The sequence below is a fragment of the Acipenser ruthenus genome, chromosome 4, assembly GCF_902713425.1.
Source record: "Acipenser ruthenus chromosome 4, fAciRut3.2 maternal haplotype, whole genome shotgun sequence".
In the NCBI taxonomy this organism is placed as follows: Eukaryota; Metazoa; Chordata; class Actinopteri; order Acipenseriformes; family Acipenseridae; genus Acipenser; species Acipenser ruthenus.
In genome coordinates this window covers 14,136,149-14,155,942 of record NC_081192.1, presented here as the reverse complement: position 1 = coordinate 14,155,942, position 19,794 = coordinate 14,136,149, and the positions used below count along the sequence as shown (strand labels likewise).

General features: G+C 37.4%; 1 protein-coding gene across 4 annotated transcripts in view; it reads right to left on the bottom strand.

Annotated features, from left to right (window-relative positions):
• The window catches only part of LOC117400658 (vesicle-associated membrane protein-associated protein A-like), a 31,602-nt gene extending 13,480 nt beyond the window's left edge, over nucleotides 1-18,122 (bottom strand). Inside the window, exon 1 of one of the 4 annotated variants that reach the window (XM_059022044.1) lies at nucleotides 17,943-18,122. In XM_059022044.1, the coding sequence (XP_058878027.1) occupies nucleotides 17,943-18,000 (58 nt within the window). In that variant the 5' untranslated portion in view covers nucleotides 18,001-18,122. Of the gene's footprint in view, nucleotides 1-17,609; nucleotides 17,742-17,766; nucleotides 17,892-17,942 lie in introns of those variants that run through there. The other 3 variants (XM_034000916.3, XM_059022046.1, XM_059022045.1) reach the window with 3 other exon arrangements.
• Between the last annotated feature and the right edge of the window lie 1,672 nt (nucleotides 18,123-19,794).

Sequence of the window (19,794 nt, the reverse complement as noted above, 5' to 3'; positions counted from 1 at the left end):
TTTTGCTCCAGAAATGTTGGCTACCTGTTGCAATATACGAAGTACGTATTATTAGTGGAATTTGATTTCATACACGAACAACGCACAATAAAAGGCTCGCAAATATTGATGGCTTTACAGCATACTGTAGTCGGCTGTATCACGTGCAGAGCAAGATGTACCTGCAGCTTTAGTAAAGCGGGCAGGAGAATTCATCCATTTCCCTGTCTCACACGAGCTGCAACAAAATACAAAGCAGGGTTTTTTGGGGAGATATGGGTTTCCTTCCTGGTATCCTGGGAGCCATCGATTGCACACATGTGCACCAACACAGAATAAGCACCTCTACATAAATCGTAAGTGGACTTATTCTGTCAACGTGCAAGAAGTGTGTGATGCCAACAACTACATCAAAGATGTGCATGCAAACCATCCTGGCTCCACTCATTATTTGTTTATCCTTGTTAATTTGCAGGTGGCAGCTGCGTTTCAGGGGGATGACAGCGACAAGCTGGTTGATAGGGGACAACAGGTATCCACTGAAGCGATGGCTACTGACACTGCTGCTCATCCCCACGGCCCCTGCCGAACAGATGTATAACAATACCTTTAAACGTGCTTGTACTGTAATTGAGCGAGCATTTGGAATCCTCAAAATGTGATTCCAACACTTGGATGTCTCTGGGGGAACACTACAGTACATTCTTCAGAAGGTTATCTATATCATCCTGGCTGGTTGTGTTTTACATAACATAGCTCTCCGTAATGGATGTGATGTTGAACTTACAGAGGAAAGATTACAGGGTTTGAAGCCCCAGTGGTGGAGGTTGCAGATGCTGCAAGTGCCAGGCAGGTCAGACAAAGCCCTATACATTAAGAGTTAGAAAGGCTAAGAGAGAGATAGAAATTAGCATTGCTAAGGGGGATAAAACCAATTCCATAAAGTTTTTCAAATATTATAAACAGCAAGAGAACATTCATATCTAAGAGATACAAATGGCAAAATAATAGAGGAAGAGAAAAAAAGGAGCAAATATACTAAATGACTACTTTTCACAAGTTTCTACAAAGGAGGATACGGACAACGTGCTCCACGTCAACCTGTTCCTATCCAGTCTTAAATAACTTTAGCATAACAGGCAGAAGTGTTAAAGGGACTAGGAGCTCTTAAAATAAACAAATCCCCTGGGCCAGATGAGATCCTCCCAATAGTACTCAAAGCAATGAAAGTTATTTACAAGCCACTAACCAAGATCATGCAACAGTCTCTTGACACTGGTTGTACCGACAGACTGGAGAACTGCAAATGTAATACCAATCCACAAAAAGGGAGACAAAACCAAACCAGATAACTACAGACCAATAAGCCTCACTTCCATTATATGTAAACTTATACGGAAACTATAATAAAAGCCAAAATGGAAAATTACCTATTTGGTAACAGTATCCTGGGAGACAGTCAGCATGGTTTTAGGAAAAGGAGATCGTGTCTAACTAACCTGCTTGATTTTTTTGAGGATGCAACATCGACAATGGATAATTGCAAAGCATATGACACGGTTTATTTAGATTTCCAGAAAGCTTTTCACAAAGCCCTGCATAAAAGATTAATTATCAAACTGAACGCAGTAGGGATTCAAGGAAATGCATGCACATGGATTAGGGAGTGGTTAACATGTAGAAAACAGAAAAGTACTGATTAGAGGAGAAACCTCAAAATGGAGCGAGGTAACCAGTGGTGTACCACAGGGATCAGTATTAGGGCCTCTGCTATTCCTAATCTACATTAATGACTTAGATTCTGGTATAGTAAACAAACTTGTTAAATTTGCAGACGACACAAAAATAGGAGGAGCAGCAAACACTGTTGCAGCAGCAAAGGTCATTCAAAATGATCTAGACAGCATTCAGAAGTGGGCAACATGGCAAATTACATTTAATAGAGAAAAGTGTAAGGTACTGCACACAGGCAACAAAAATATGCATTATAAATATCATATGGGAGATACTGAAATTGAAGAAGGAATCTATGAAAAAGACCTAGGCGTTTATGTTGACTCAGAAATGTCTTCATCTAGACAATGTGGGGAAGCTATAAAAAAACAACAACAAAATGTTTGGGTATATAGTGAAAAGTGTTGAATTTAAATCAAGGGAAGTAATGTTAAAACTTTACAATGCATTAGTAAGACATCATCTAGAATATTGTGTCCAGTTCTGATCCCCTCACTACAAAAAATATATTGTTGCTCTAGAAAGAGTGCAAAGAAGAGAGGCCAGAATTATCCCGGGTTTAAAAGGCATGTCGTATGCAGACAGGCTAAAAGAATTGAATCTATTCAGTCTTGAACAAAGAAGACTATGCGGCAATCTGATTCCAGCATTCAGAATTCTAATTGACAATGTCGACCCAGGGGACTTTTTCAACCTGAAAAAAGAAACAAGGACCAGGGGTCATAAATGGAGATTAGATAAAGGGGCATTCAGAACAGAAAATAGGAGGCACTTTTTACACAAGAGAATTGTGAGAGTCTGGAACCAACTCCCCTGTAATGTTGTTGAAGCTGACACCCTGGGATCCTTCAAGAAGCTGCTTGATGAGATTCTGGGATCAATAAGCTACTAACAACCAAACAAGCAAGATGGGCCGAATGGCCTCCTCTCGTTTGTAAGCTTTCTTATGTTCTTATTATTATTATTTTTTTTTTTCATAGCCTTGTTGAGGGGCTTGGCCATCCTCCTCACTTTGGCTGCTGGAGATTCTTTATTTTTTTGTGTTTTTTTAATTTCCTTTTTTTTTTTTGTTTCAAAATACCATCCGTCGCTGTCGCAGACGCACAAGTGCTCTTAAAGGGAATGCTGAATCCTTATTGGTTGTAACCTTACTCCCCCCACTGTGCTTTGATTGGCCCACGCATGAGACCCGACTTCTAAATCACGTTTTCACGCGGTATCGCTACAGTTCACAAACACTGTCATTATTGCCCAAGCGGAAGCGGCTGCACACATATGTGCTAAATAGGGCCCGAAGAGTTAAAAGTTCAAGTGAGGTGTGATAGAATGAAGTAAAGCAGGTATTACTAGCCTTGGGGTATTGCCGAACTGTACAAACATGAGAGCGATCAAAAGTAAAACCATCAATTCAAGCAGTTGCTCAATAACTAGTTAATGCAACAGGTACAATATTACACAACAGGATAGAGGTTCCAGGTTTGAAGACTGTTTGCAGTACATGCACTAAAATGCCAGAAAGCCACACCACCACAAAAAAAATGTAAACAGCAGCAACACAATAGGTTTTCATTCATTTATTTTAACTATTGTGCTTCTGAATTGTAGTCCTCATTTGTAAGACAATTGTAGTCTACCGTATAGCCAGAAACAATGCCAGCACCATGAAGTAAAAGGCGGATGCACTAAAACCCACCTTCCATTTATTTATCGTTATTTAAATATTGTTGATTTGATTTGCAATGGCTTAACATGATCTGCAAATTAAAACAACCTCAGAAAGGGTTCTTCATTAATTAGGCTATCCTTATTACACTCTGACCATTTTCAAATGGTACTAAAAAAAATTAAAAAGTTAAGATCACAAGATCCAGTCTTAAGCTTTGAAGGGATGATTTACTTGCAGTACATAATACCTTGGTATATAAAAGTAAAATGGGTCATCTTAATTCCAAAACAAACACACTATAGTCTTGAAAAAACTGAGTGAACAAGTTTGCCATGATTTTATTTTTAACATACCTTAAGCAGCTAGGACTTTACTTGTCTAATAGCTGCTACAGAGTTCTCTGTATTTAAACTCCAGTATTGCAGTAATTGGAAAATATGAGTTACTTTAACATACACTTCTACTATCTTTTCTATAATTTGTTTATAAGAATGGCACTTATTTCCTGCTACTTTCACACAGTTCTGGTACATCATGTTCTACATGCCACATAAATGATAATCCCAATACGAATAAAATTAGAACATAAGAAAAGCATTTAACACTACCTTCAAGAACAAGGACGTTTAAAGAATACGGATAAATGTTGTCATACATGGCTGACAATGAAATGAAATGTACTGCACGCTGTACTTCATGTGGCTGATGTTGGATACAAAACAGCGAGTACAAAATTGGGTCAACAGGAGACTATCAATTTGCAAGGTGAAAACACAGAGGAGATATTTTGTAGATGGGATTATATGCTGCAGACATGTAAACATTTTGACAAGGCATCTTTTTCAATCTGATTCAGACTGACTGCATGAAAAAACAAATGTACAGAAAGCACTAACCTCCATATCTTGCCAAGAGGATTGAATACTTGGGGCTTGGGTCAAACTGTCAATCTTGCTTCCACAATTTACTAGCAATTTAGCTTCCTCAGCCAAAATATGGCATGGCCAAACACACAAAGATGATAGGATTACATCTTTAGTTTCTTTCAGTATAAATACTGAAGTTCAAACAGGTACAGAAAACCCAGTATTCTATTGACCTAGGAAGGCCTTAGAGATAAACACACAGTTCAGATTACACCAAGGCACATTACTTTATTTTCCATGAGAGATGATACAAGACCTCACACAGTGGCTTCTGAATACACACTGAAATGCAAATCCCTCCCAGATCCATTTAATTAATCTGCAATGATCAGCAGCAGCATTACTGTCCTAAAGAGGAAGACAGGTAGCCAACATATAAAAAATAAAGCATAATTACATTCCTCTTAATGTAGTCGTTAAGTTACTTCTAAACAAAAGGTGTGTTGCCATCGCTCTAGAACACTACATATGTCCCGAGAAAACAAACACAGATGCTGTTAATTTTTTCTAAACTATTCAGTACCTCTTTAGCTCGTTATTATGACATTCGTTTCAGGGAGTTTAAGTCCACTTGGGCTGGAGACAAGTCAATTCTAAAACAGGATGGATTACTGCCTTTTATAATACTAAAAGCATTTGTTGCATTTGCTGTGAGGACAGCACAAAACGGAAACTTGATCCAACCTGCCCACAATAACTTTTAAAACAAATATTGTTACTGTGTTTTTATCAGTAGGTGTTCATAAATCTACAGCCGGTGTAAATTAACTTATTGTTTACTCAGCTAAATTCAGAAACTGGATGCAGATAATATGAAAAGGTTTCAGCAAAGCTGCACTTAAGCACTGCCTGTACCATCCTGCTACATCAACATGCAGGACCATGTAAACCAGGTTTTAACCAGTGCTCTAGTGAACATAGACCCACACAGCAATTTAAAAGCCAGTTAGCACTAGTACCGACATTATTATTATTATTTACTTCTTAGCAGACGCCCTTATCCAGATATTGTTACAAGATATCACATTATTTTTACATACAATTACCCATTTATACAGTTGGGTTTTTACTGGAGCAATCTAGGTAAAGTACCTTGCTCAAGGGTACAGCAGCAGTGTCCCCCACCTGGGATTGAACCCACGACCCTCCGGTCAAGAGTCCAGAGACCTAACCACTACTCCACACTGCTGCCCATACCTTCATACCTTCTCTATCTCAGCTCAGTTGAAAAAGCAGTCTGTGGTGAATCAAATTAACTGCATAAGCTGTGTTCCCCATGCTCCATATGTTGTAGGCCTAATTGCAGACGAGTCCTTCCAAGGCTGAAAAATAAGGCAACATAGCACTGCAATTGCTGAAAAACATCAATAGCATTAAACTACAATGTATTTCAAAACTTGCAAATCTGTACCAAGAAATCCAACCAGCACATGGTAGTCCGACCCTTTTGCATACTTTAAATGACATACATCATTCACATATCAGTTAAAAACAGTCCCTCATTAGTGACAAGAAAGCATTGCATATATAAAAAAATAGCCTACTGAAACATTTAATGTACGCAATATACCTGACAAGCAATAAGACTAATGATACTGCACAATTATCATTTAACTATTTTTTTGGTATGTATTCTTCCACATAAGCGCTTCAAAATGAACTAATAATATAGTCCTAATAATATAGTTGGAAATACTTTCACTTCTGGAAAAGGCAATTACCAGGGATAAAATAGTAGAATACTTTGGAATTTTAAAGAGCACTGTGACCGATATTATTATTATTATTATTATTTATTTCTTAGCAGACGCCCTTATCCAGGGCGACTTACAATCGTAAGCAAATACATTTCAAGTGTTACAATACAAGTAATACAATAAGAGCAAGAAATACAATAACTTTTGTTCAAGCAAAGTACAAGTGTGACAAAACACAATTCAATAATACAGCAGATAATAGTGATAGTTACATCAGGATATGATTAAATAGTGATAGTTACATCAGGATATGACTAAATACAAAATACTACAGGTTAAACACTTGGCAGATTACAGTATTCTGAAGTACAGGATTAAATGCAGTAAAATAGGGGGCAGATAAGAGCAAAATAAAGCACATTTAAATGAAGGGTGATAGTGTCCCAGGATACAAACAGAGGAGTTCTACAGGTGCTGTTTGAAGAGGTGAGTCTTAAGGAGGCGCCGGAATGTGGTCAGGGACTGGGCAGTCCTGACATCTGTAGGAAGGTCATTCCACCACTGTGGAGCAAGGGTGGAGAAGGAGCGGGCTCTGGAGGCAGGGGGGCGTAGCGGAGGTAGAGCTAGTCTTCTAGTGCAGGCGGAGCGGAGAGGTCGAGTGGGGGTGTAGGGAGAGATGAGGGTCTGGAGGTAGCTGGGTGCAGTCTGGTCAAGGCATCTGTAGGCTAGTACAAGAGTCTTGAACTGGATGCGAGCGGTGATCGGGAGCCAGTGGAGTGAGCGGAGTAGTGGAGTAGCGTGGGCGAAGCGAGGCAGAGAGAACACCAGGCGGGCAGCAGAGTTCTGGATGAGCTGGTGCGGACGGGTGGCGGACGCAGGGAGGCCAGCCAGGAGGGAGTTGCAGTAGTCTAGGCGGGAGAGTACCAGGGCCTGGACCAGGAGCTGGGTAGCATAGTTGGTGAGAAAGGGTCGGATTCTTCGGATGTTGCTCAGGAAGAATCGGCAAGTGCGTGCCAGAGTGGAGATGTGCTGGGAATAAGAGAGGCAGGGGTCCAGGGTGACTCCAAGGTTCTAAGCGGAGGAAGAGGGAGAGAGTGTGGCAGATTCCAGGGGAACAGAGATAGAGAGATCAGAGGAGGGGGAGGAGGAGGAAAAGAAAAGGAGGTCAGATTTAGAGAGGTTGAGTTTGAGGTGATGCGAGTGCATCCAGGAGGAAATAGCAGACAGACAGGTAGAGATATGGGAGGAGATGGTGGAGTCAGAGGTGGGGAACAACTACTCCAAGATATATTACTGCTAAATGCTACTAAGACACACCATATTATTTTGTTCTAACAGGAAGAAAATTAGTAAATCAGACCTGGGCTATTACTACTTTGTGTGATGAATCACTTAAGAAAGTTTCCTTCTATAAATATTTATGTATATGGATCAATGAGCATTTTACATTTAATTATCACATTGATAAATGATTTCCATTACACGAGAGTAGATGTTAAAACTTCATGCTGATTAGGACCTAAACTAGGTTTCCTTTTTAGGAATAAGATGTTTTTTATTTTCTCAGGCTAGCAGATTAAAGTTAGTGACTGTTACTAGTCTACCTGTTTTGGACTATGGTGATTTTATCTATCAGTTTGCTTCCAAGCAGTCTTTGTAATATAAAATTAATTCTGCCATTTTGTTTTAGAGTGTCCTTTTTTGAAACATCATTGCCAGATGTACAAAACACTAGGATGGTTCTCATTGACAAATCGAAGGCTTTGTCATGGTATTGCTTCATTTTTAAATCTAAAGGTATGGTTCCTGATTATCTTAGTACTTTGGTCAAAAAGGTCAATACTGGCTATAGTTTGTGATCTCAGTATTCTGGTAGTTTGGTAGTCCTAAGGATACAGACACGATTAAAATTGGCTTTTTCTTATCGACTCCCAAAAATCTGGAACACTTTTTCACATGGTTTAAGAATGGAATCTGATAACCTCTCATGTTTTGGTTATAAAGAGCGTATTAGGGATTTGCTCAAAACTCCTTGCCATTGCTTTCCTTATAGTCCACATTGGATTAAAAAGAAAGAAAACGCTGTATTACCTCTCCTTTGTTTATTTGTTGTTATTGACTAAGGCTGGACCACACAAATATTAATTGTGTTTTATGTATGATTGTGTCCGTGTATGAAAGGACCCCATTGTAAATGAGGCCTTGGCCTCAATGGGTTAATTTCTTGTATAAATAAAAGACTCCTACGTGTTTTATTGCAGTATAGACTTGGTGCACTGGGGCAGCTGCTCAAATATTTTGATGGGTGATAATCTCCAGAGTACATAGGACACATCAGGAATTGATGTTGGCTTCTCACTCTTCCCTCTGAAATACCTAACATTTCAAATTAACTTGTTTTTGGCACTCCTTATCTGTACACACGCATTTTAGAATGCCTTTGACTGTACTGAAATACTTAAACAAATGATAAAGGTTCTTCTGGCTTTTTCTGCAACAAGCAATTACATTTTGTCCACATGCAGGAAAGTAAGCTGAATGATACAACTCTTGAGTTGCTGCTCTGAAACACCTTTGCCATAATACATTTATGAATCCTTGGATGTTATCCAATTTTTCAATATGTCAATATACTCTATTTATATTAAAAGTTTCAAGTTTGTAGGGGTCCCCGAGTGAGGACATCTGGTAAGCAATGTGACAATGACAAAGCCTAGTTATTTTCTCAATTCATAAGAGGGTTACTTAAATAGCTCTGCACTGTTAAATTAAAAGCTTACTAGTATGGCAGTCTTTACTGTCATATTCAATCTATCCAGATTAACAAAAGCCATCAAGATACAAAGGTTACCAAATTATCAACCACTCACTGTCCCCAGTGCAAGATAAGCAATTTACAAAAACTTGAACCTCGACTTTTTTTGCAATTATTTAAAACACTAGACTTCACAGTATAGAGAATCATTGAGATACATAAAGTTTTTATTTCCTATACTGTTAAAAGTCAAAATGTACTTTAAAAAGTAACATGTTTCCAAGTTCTCTCTGCGACCAACAGCACTAGATATAGGGGAAGATAACACTTTAGTATGCAGTCTCTTTGTATTAGATTTAGAGAAGCAAAAATCCCTTTCTACTGCCTGGCACCAATCCTCCCTACTGAATCGTGTGCTATAAAAGAGCTAAACATAAATAAACCAATCTGAATACATTTGAGAGAAAGCAAACTGGTATCTCACAGCAAAAAAAAAGCCAAGTAAGCATCTCTGTTTCTGCTTTGAAAAATTTCATGAGAAGCCATGCACAGCACTTTGGTTTAGGCTACATTAGTGTCAGGTCTACAGAATTGTTGACACTGGTACAGTTAAGTGGTTTAATACAATATCAGGGCTTGAAATTAACTTTTCCATGAACTAGCCACCATGGCTAGTGGATGGAAAAATCCACCGGCCACACAGACATTTTACTGCCCAACATCGTTCCGGGGTGCAACGAAGACAAAAGAAAATGCAAAAACAAGCAACATTTGAGCAGTCTCAACAGGGTTTGAAACAATCTGCCTCATGAGTGAAGATATAGCTTCTGAGAGATGTGGGGCATCTGCCCTCTGCACAGACTGCATGGGCACAAACTGCACAGTCACCAGCCCTTTCTGGCAGAATCATACATATACTAGCTCCTCTGACTGTGCTATCGGTTGAACCATCTGACATCAAACCCCTTTCTGTTCATCAACCGTATATCATTAGAAATAATTTAAATAAAATAAAATTATATATTTTCTATTGTCACACTTTGACTGAGGATCTGCTAAGCATTAACTTACTATGTTTTTTCAAGCTTTAAAACAAGTCAGTTCAAGATACAATTGATTCCAGTAAATAGTAAATTCCCCAAAATGAATCTTAAATACCAAATAAGAGTTTACTTTAACATGGTTGCATTATAGTTTAATAGCAATCATTTGAAATCACTTTTTCAGAGTTTGAAGCGCGCAAAATATTATTATTATTTAGAAAATATTGGACGTGCTATTTAAAAAAGAAAAAAAAAAAATCTGTAACAAAAACAACAACAACGTGTTGGACCTGGGGCACTTCGTAATATACAAAGTGTTTAAAACAGCAGTCGTTGTATTAATTACAACTTAACTGGTTACACTTTCAGTGAGGTTAAATACTCACAAGTTGATTGCATTTGTTCAGCGTTCTCCTTTTTCATCTGATCTTTATAATCAGCATTATCGACTGCATATATGCAGGGATAAACACTGAGCAGCTTCGACAAACAACCGGTCATCCATTTTGGCATTGTAATAACTATAGCGGTCAGTTCAGTTGTCAGCGACTGCAGTTTGAGCAGGGCGATTGCCGGTAGAAAGTATAAACTGCACAGTGACACAACAGCGATGATAGCAGGTCCCCTTGCTCTTCAACGACAGTCGAGCGATGGAATATAAACCGGCCTGAACACTTTGAATGCCACATTGTTTTCCTGTACAATGTTGTCTTTCACCAACATTCCGCATGATTTAGTAAGTGCTTTTATATATCCTTCAATATAAAAAAACATTTTAAAAATTAAAAAAAAATGATACAACAAAAGTACAAAAGGATAATATATTCCCTACTTTGCAGACTATGATTGGAAAACTGGGTAAAAATCTGTATAATATAGGTAAATGTGAAATAATTTCCTAATAAATTATTTTATACAGTACTTTATACACCATATGTCTTCAGGAGAGGATAGTGTTTGAAAACTATGTTATATACTATATTTTGTATTATTAATCTTTTAATTATTTTTTTTTTTTTTAATTCACCAAACATTAGAAACAGAACATCAACAATAAATATTTCAACAATGCAAGTTGTTCAAATTAATATATAGGGAGTCCACAGACGCATATTAAAAAAAAAATTTTTTTACATGTATAATTTAATTAACTATATACAATACATTCAATAAATGTAGGCAGCAGTGTGGAGTAGTGGTTAGGGCTCTGGACTCTTGACCGGAGGGTTGTGGGTTCAATCCCCAGTGGGGGACACTGCTGTTGTACCGTTGAGCAAGGTACTTTACCTAGATTGTTCCAGTAAAAACCCAACTGTATAAATGGCGAATTGTATGTAAAAATAATGTGTTATCTGTATAATGTGAAATAATGTATAATGTGATATCTTGTAACAATTGTAAGTCGCCCTAGATAAGGGAGTCTACTAAGAAATTAATAATAATATCTGACTTTATTAATGATTCAACGGAATCAACCAAAATTACACATTTCTCAAATTATAAATTTATTTAAAAAAAAAAAATGAAGTGTCACAATTATTGGCATCCTTGTTTTCACCCTTGTCTTGCTGGAAGATCCATTTGCGGCCAAGTTTCAGCCTCCTGGCAGAGACAACCAGGTTTTTGGCTAAAATGTCCTGGTACTGGGTAGAGTTCATGATGCCGTTGACCTTAACAAGGGCCCCAGGACCAGTGGAAGCAAAACAGCCCCATAACATCAAAGATCCACCACCATATTTTACAGTAGGTATGAGATTCTTTTCTGCACACGCATCCTTCTTTCGAAGCCAAACCCACCGCTGGTGTGCGTGGCCAAAGAGCACTATTTTCGTCTCATCTGACCGTAGTACCCGGTTCCAATCGAACTGCCAATGCCGTTTAGCAAACTCCAGGCGCTTACGTTTGTTGGTTGCTCTCAATAAAGGCTTTTTTCTGGCAACCCTTCCAAATAGCCTATTGGCATGGAGGTGGAGTCTAATTGTAGATTTGGAGACTTGGTGACCCCAAGATGCAATCAAGTTCTGTAATTCTCCAACTGTGGCCCTTGGATTTCCATTTGCCTCCCGAACCATCTGCCTCACTGTGTGTGGGGGCAAGATACACTTGCGTCCTCTACCAGGCAAGTTTACTACTGTTCCAGTGGTTTTGAATGTCTTTATTATTGCCCTAATAGTGGTAAGTGGTATATTTAGTTTTTAGCTATTGTTTTGTACCTGCCTGATTTATGAAGGTCAACAACCATTTGTCTCTTTTCATTTGTAAGTTCTTTGTCTTTCCCCATGGTGACGGATGACAAATGGATTTCATATGTGTGTTACCTCATTTTTATACCCCAGTGAAACAGGAAGCCATGGAAGGCCACAATACAGTTCCTTAAGACTGAGATGAACTTAAAGAAGTAGAATGTTAATTCAGATTTAATTTTGTTTGATTTTATTTATAAGAATCTTTAGGGGTGCCAATAATTCTGACACCTATCTTTGAGAAAAGATTATTACTTGTTAATAAAAAAAAAACTCTGAGCAATTGTATTAGAATAAAAGAATATGGTTTTCCCATATATTTGAGCATAAAATACAGCTCATTACCTGTGTATTTTATACAGCCGTTTTTTCTCATCTTTATCAAGGGTGCCAATAATTTTGGAGGTGACTGTGTGTGTGTGTAATTTTTTATATATATATATATATTAGGGTTGGAACAATAATCGATTATCGTGATATTATCGATAATGTTTTTGCATCGATAATTGTATTGCGTTGAAAAATAATTATCGATAATCATTTTATCGTCCGTTACCCACTATGATATGCTTGTGTGTAACAGTAACTCTGCATTGAAGCAGTAAGACAGGACTTAACTGTCTGCGTGAGGCGCAACACGTGATCTGTGCGCGCTGCGTAGTGGGAAGTTGTAACATGTGACGTAAGATTCACGGAGTAAAGGCAAACGTTTGAGCTAATGGCGATGGCAACTACAGAAACTACGAAACCTTCCGAAAAGATTTTAGAAAAAAGAAACAGCATCAGTCCTGTGTGGCAGTTTTTTTGGAGTGACAGAAAGTGATCCGCAAGGTAATAAGCCCGTCTGTAGGCAGTATGGAAAAGCTGATATTTTTTTAATCGCAATTTATAATTTGTTTGTTTGTTTTTTTTTAAACACTTTTTTAAATAAGTAGCCTATATTTCAAAAGTTTAAAAGCTACTAAAGATTTGGTTATATTTAGGGGTCTACTAAATCGCGGTAAATTTACGTATTTTTCACGGCTATGTTGCAGAATAAAATTAGGATTTCGAGGTCATTTCGCGGACCTGTTTAAACATTAAATAAACCCAAGTAGACAGTATTTCAGAACACTATAAAGCCTAAAAATAGTTGTACTTGCTTCATTTCTAAAACAGAGTGCTGTCATTTGTTAAAGGCGAGTATGCAGCATCCCCCTGCTGCAGTTGACTTGCCCATACATTGAGACTGCGCTTTCTGCATCCACTGAATTGCTGGAAGTTAAGGCAAAGCCTGCCAAGTTATAAAGATGTGGAAATCAATTAGAAACAGCCCCAAAACTCAGTTACACAAGGGCATCTGGCATACTTTAATAAAGGCAATGTATGCAGCACGTTCGTTGTCATGTTATTTGTCCCAATAATTTATTTTATTAGTACCGAGTCAAAACAAAGAAGACGTGGCTATTCGGGTCTAAATTTCCAACTGTATGTAAGCAGCAGGTTGAAGCGAGGTGGCTGTGCTAGATCGTTTTAGTACTGATTTAACTTGCAGACAGGAATACTTCTTGTCTGCACTGACTTTTCAGTTTGGTTTCTGAAAGCTGTTTATTTTACGTTTTGTTCAGCAGCCTCTGAAGTAGCCGTTTGTTTAATGTGTGATTTTGAAGCTATATAGCGATCGATCGTACTTTCTCCAAATTCACATTAAGATATGGAAAACAATTACCTCAGTCTGCATGTAGTTTCTTTGTGAAATATCTTTAAACGATCATCAGCCGAAATATACTTTGCTTTTTTTGTCGTCCATTTCTACTATTTTCCCTCCAATGCTGAAAACTAGATTTTTTTTTAGCAACCTAAATGAAAACAATGCAACTTTGTCCCGCCCCCTCCTGCACAGTACAGATCACATAAAATCAGTAAAGACGCACTGATAGGCTGAAAACTTTGTCATTTGAATAGTAAACAAGAACGTTAACTGCTTTGGAGAAATTATTTTGTAAATGTTACTTGTGGACATTTTTTTTTTTGCTTAAGTGCAATGCACACGGGACGCCGAAGGAATAAAAATGGGCTATCTACAGAAGGAAGATACATAGTTTGCATCGCTTGTGTTGTACAGTAGTTCATTTAAACAAGTTTTCTTTTTTTTTCCTCACCGTACTTGTTTGTATGCATTGGCCCCTAAGAGGTGAATTTCGCGGTGACCCCTCAATTTCACGATTTCCGCGAAATCGCGAATTAGGTAGGTCCCTAGTTATATTATTTGTGCTTTTTTGTAACCAACCATTGTTTCATAACTTTTATTAAAGATGTCTCGTTTTATTTCTTCTAAACTCGTAGAGGCAGTTGTCATATATAGCTTTAAATTTGATAAATTCCAAGACATTTTACATGTTATTTTTTCAGCACACACAAACATTATATATACACACACTTGCCATTACAAACAACTCATTTACAGAGTTTTGGGGTCTTGTTGCACATTAATATTAGCCACATCATGTCCACTATAAACTCTAACCATAATCTAACCATAATATAAGTCTGACCAGCAAGTGCCGGACATCTGAGAACACTACAGTCTTCCAGGAGAATTTCAGCTGATCTTGCCATGCAATTCAGTAACAAGCAGTAACAATATTTCATCTGTGCAGTTTTACAAAGAGGTTAAAAAAAAGAGGCAAGTTAATGGAGTTAAAATTACTGCAGTGCATTAAATATTGGCATGCATGATGCTTTATAGATCGACAAATAAAAAAATAAAATAAAAAAAACACAACAACTGTTTGTAGCAGAATGTTTTTTGCATTCACCTAAACTTGCCCATCATGGCAGTCAGGTAGTTTATTTCATAGGAAGGCATCAATTTGTTCGAGAGTCATCCAATCATCCGACTATATCATGACAAAAGTTAAGGCTGCAGCAAATGAGCAATGAAAGCATCAGTGTCCGAGAGGATAATTTTCTGGTATTGGCAGGATGTGTGTAACTCACATGATAAACTGCTATTACACACAGAGTTCATAGCCACTTACTGTAGCATTATATTGTTTCTCCACTGCTGGTTATTATCCCTGGGACAAACTAATATATAACATCTCATAATGGCTGAGGAATTAGAAAAGACAAGCAATTGAATCTAAAATAAAAGGTTGGATCTTTCAAATGTTCAAATGCTGTCAGTACCTAACAAATATTATCAAACAATGATTCTTAACTGCCGACAGAATTAAAAATATGGCTGAATGCATAGACATCTTGGGATATGTGGTCTATGAGTGCATGCCTTTAGTTTTGATAGGTCAACATTTATTATTATTATTATAATCATAAAAGGACAAGGTCAAAAAGTAGAAAATTGCAGTTTTAGAACAGCATCCAAAACACAAAAAACAGATTTGTGTTATCTAAACACTGTGGGCTAAATAACAGCAACACCCTTTTACTATAATTAGACCTTCTGGTCTACAATAAAAATGAAAATTGGTGTATAGCCAATAAACACCAGATAAACACTGGAAATGGTTACCCAATTCACGATGACTTCACCCCTTTCCCATTAAAAAAAAAAAACTACTACAACAAAAAAATGCCCTTTCCAGTGGAGCTGGGCAATGTCCTTCCTTCCTGACTTGTATTTATCATTGATTCGTTCAGAATACTTTAAACCCACCCCAACTACTGAGTGGCAGCAAATTCTTACATGTCTATTGGAGACTCCGCTTGCGAGATTTAAAATTAGATTACAATTAGGAATGGAGGCTTGTTCATGGGATTACAGTTAGGATACAGAGGATTTAAAACAGAATTACAAATTGTAGCAAAATGTAAAAAACCGCCTACACACAAAAACCCCAGAAGAATGTGCCCATGACCATAAGGATTTCGTTGTGGAAGACAGCAAAGGAAAGAAGGTACAACTTAAGTGTGCAAGTGCTGTCAAGTTACTATACATATTGTGACAGAAAAAAAAAACTGCCCAAGCAAATTTGGAAAGTAACCGAAAACAATCATTTCATACAGTATACAAAAAGCGAAAGCCCGGACAAATACGTCTTCCGGGTATCTTACACCGCTAAAAAATAAGAACCGAAAAATTAAATAAATAAATAAAAACAGAAGCCCTAACTAAAACTATATGCGTTATTAGACTGTACAATACCAACACACAGAAAGCATAGCATAGACATTTATTTTTGTGGCATTTGTGAAAACAAAGATTATTGAACACTTTGGCTTCCTCTGGTAGACAGCAGGTACCGTGTACAGCTAAATTGGCCATGCTGAAAACTAGACATTTCCATCCACATTGAGGATTGAGTGCTGGACAGCAACTCAAAATCAAGAGTAAGCAAACACAGTGCACCTTGTGAGATACAAATTACTTCTAATGTTCGGTTGACAATTGTCTTAAATTCAATATATCTACAGTTGTAAAAAATAAAATAAAATAAAATAAAAATAGTGTGTTTTCAAGAGATATCATTCTAAAAATTTAGCATTTAGCTTACTACCTGTTGCCCCTGAACACCCTATTAAAAGCAAGAGAATTCATGTAAATCAGCCAAAAATAAAGGGAATGACGCCTTAAAAAACATTTTATATTAGATGAAAGTATTTAAGACGAAAGAATAAGTGGCAATACTGTGTGATTTCTGGGCAATCCTAGACAAAAGATGCATGTTGATGAAAAGATGCATCACTGCTTTATAAAGATACATATATACCACTGAGGGAAAACCACTCCTATCCCAGCATGATCACTGTGGGGAAACTGTGGCAAAAGAGTAGAGAAAGCAAATCTAGGCCCTGGTTTGCGCACATAACATGTGTGTTTGCACCTCAACCAGTCCACCAATTACTTGACCACATTATTGAACAGCTGCAGCCTTTTTTCAACCACGATTATTTATGTAATAGGCACCCTAGGGTGTGCCCACTGCTCTACGGAAAAAAAAAAAAAAAACATGGGGCAATAAATAAATAAAACAACAAAAAAAAAAATAGTTACTACCTACATCAACACGGTTTTGTTTTTTTATTATTATTTTGGCGTAGAAGTAATTTTTAATCTATCTATTGATCAGACACCATGGCATACATTTATGTGGTGATTTAAATGTATACGGTTTACTAATAACATTACAGACATAAATGTATATTTTTGTAACTTATCGCATGCATGTCATCATCGCTTTATCAATTTACCCCATTCAATGGCACTTAGCATCAATAATAATAATTTGTTAATGTTAACATGTTCCAAGCTACTTTAACTACTTAACAAAAAACAAAAAAAAACATGTCAATGATATACTGCATTAAATAATTAATAATGTTTGTAGAAAACATAAAATGTATAAGCCACACAGTTTACCGCTACCGTACTGCTTGGGACCCGCATTCAAACAAAAAAATGCACATAACATAAAATAAATAGCAAGCAGACAGTTAGTATATTTTATCAATGAGAGTGTGATATACGGTAATCTGCTGCAAACACAAAACTAGTGTAATAAATATTTAATAATATACTGTTCAGTGCCGGTATCCCATCCCCGAAAGTCACCGCTCAACGTACTTTGATTAATCCATGACAGGGAAGGTATTTTGGTCATACATTTGCCGGTTCAGACGCAAGCTACCCGGCAATACACTTCACACAACCACGACGCGTTCCCTCGTCAAACTTGCACCCTCCGTTTAATCATTGACGCTGAATTCTCCGTCCTGCATACCTTTTACTGGAGTCCGGTGCACAACTGAGGCCTGCCCCGACTCTCACTATCTTTCTCAAAATGGCGATGGCCGTTTCCAGCAATAACAGAAGGAGGAGGGGGGAGTGAATTACTCCCCAGTTTCAGGTCGGTTATGAATGTCGTCTCGCACAACGACTGCAACGGCGTGTCCTTACCTTTGAATTTTAGGTCGACCGGAGGTTCCAGGATGAGGATCTGCTCCAGTTTGGACATATTTGCTGGAAAGTCGGTGATGGCGGAGCAGAAAGTGCCAAGCAGTCGCTCCTAATCTGACAACCAAGACCAGCACTGAGTCACTGACTGAACCTCAGGGACGAGCACACGAATACTAACGCGGGAGTGTGTGGGGCGCGTTACCGAGAAAATGTGCTGGAGGTGAAAGTCATGGGTTTTTCGTTTTTTGTTTGAATTCCATATTTCCTAAGTCATATATATGTATGTATGTATGTATGTATGTGTGTATGTGTGTATATATATATATATGTGTGTGTGTGTGTACATATATATGTGTATATATGTGTGTGTATATATATATATATATATATATATATATATATATATATATATATATATATAGATAGATATATAGATATACATACATACATACATTTTTTTATTAGGTAGATACTTTTAAAAAAAAACAGCAGTAATTGACATAAGCATGCTGTTTTGTGGGTTATTGTTTTATAAAAAAAAAATCTTACTCAAAGAACTCACACCTCAATTTATAACTTACTGGGTTTGCATAGATAGGGTAACTTGAATGTAGATTTATTAACTGTGACATTAAATAATTGACAAACCCTGTGGCAGTTCAAACATCTTATATAGGTAGGCTGAGCTACTTCCAGAGTTAGTGCAGGACTTCCCAACCCCAGACCTGGGGACCCCATGTGTCTTCTGGTTTTCATTCCAACTGAGCTCTGAGAGTTACTTAACTAGACCCTTAATTGAACAAATATATTGCTTAATTTGACCTTTTCAATTGTTCTCAGCTCCTAAAAAGTTGAAGAGTTCAAGTTACTTATAAAATGTTATCGCTGACTTTAAATCTGCAACCGTTTTCCAATAAAACAAAGTTTAAAAAAAAAAAAACTGTTTAAGAGCTGTAAACAAATAAAAGGTCTAATTAATCAAATTATTAGTTCAATTAAGGGTTTAGTTAAGTAATTTACAGCTCAGTGGGAATGAAAACCAGAAGACACATGAGGTCCCCAGGACCAGGGTTGGGAAGCCTTAAGTTAGTGGGTGAATGATTAACAATCCATTGAAAATACTTTAAATACATAATAAAGCTTTGGTACTTGTCCTGTGATGTTTGCGTCACCCTGTGTATGGAATTAAAAAATGGGGAGGTCTTTTCTGAAGCTGCAACACAAAATAGAACCACGGTCTTGTTAAGGAAAAACATTAATTAGAAAATGGATTGTAACAATTAATTTCCTTCTTTACAAACTTGTTCTCAAAGATAACTAAACAAAGGTAGCTGCGCAGACATATCTTGGCTGTCTTTACACAGTATTACATCTGAAGGTCAGGTGGCTGGCCCAAGGTTACACATTGGGGTCTATTTCAGGGATGGAAATAAGACTTCCAGTGCAGTTTGATCTAATCCTGGTTTTACTATGAGGTTAATATGACACACCCGACCTTGTCATCTGTGGCTAATCCAGCACATGGTAAAATCTGGCATGGGTGGAACTGCTGTGCTATACTTATTTCCATACCTGTATTTTAATGATCTACACATTAAGAATCTAATAGCACTTTACAATTACAAACCTGAGGACCTATTTTCTCTGTATTTAATGTATTTAATATTGTTACTAAATCCCCCAAAGGAAGGGTAAATATAGTATTAATGGGTGGCTTTAATTGGATCTGCCACTGTTTAGATCATTTAACCCTTAACTGGAAAACTGGGGCCTGTGAGGCCCCATCAGTGACTTTATACAGCATTACTATGAGCATTGGAGTCCTGTGCCGCTCCCCTGTGAAACACACTTC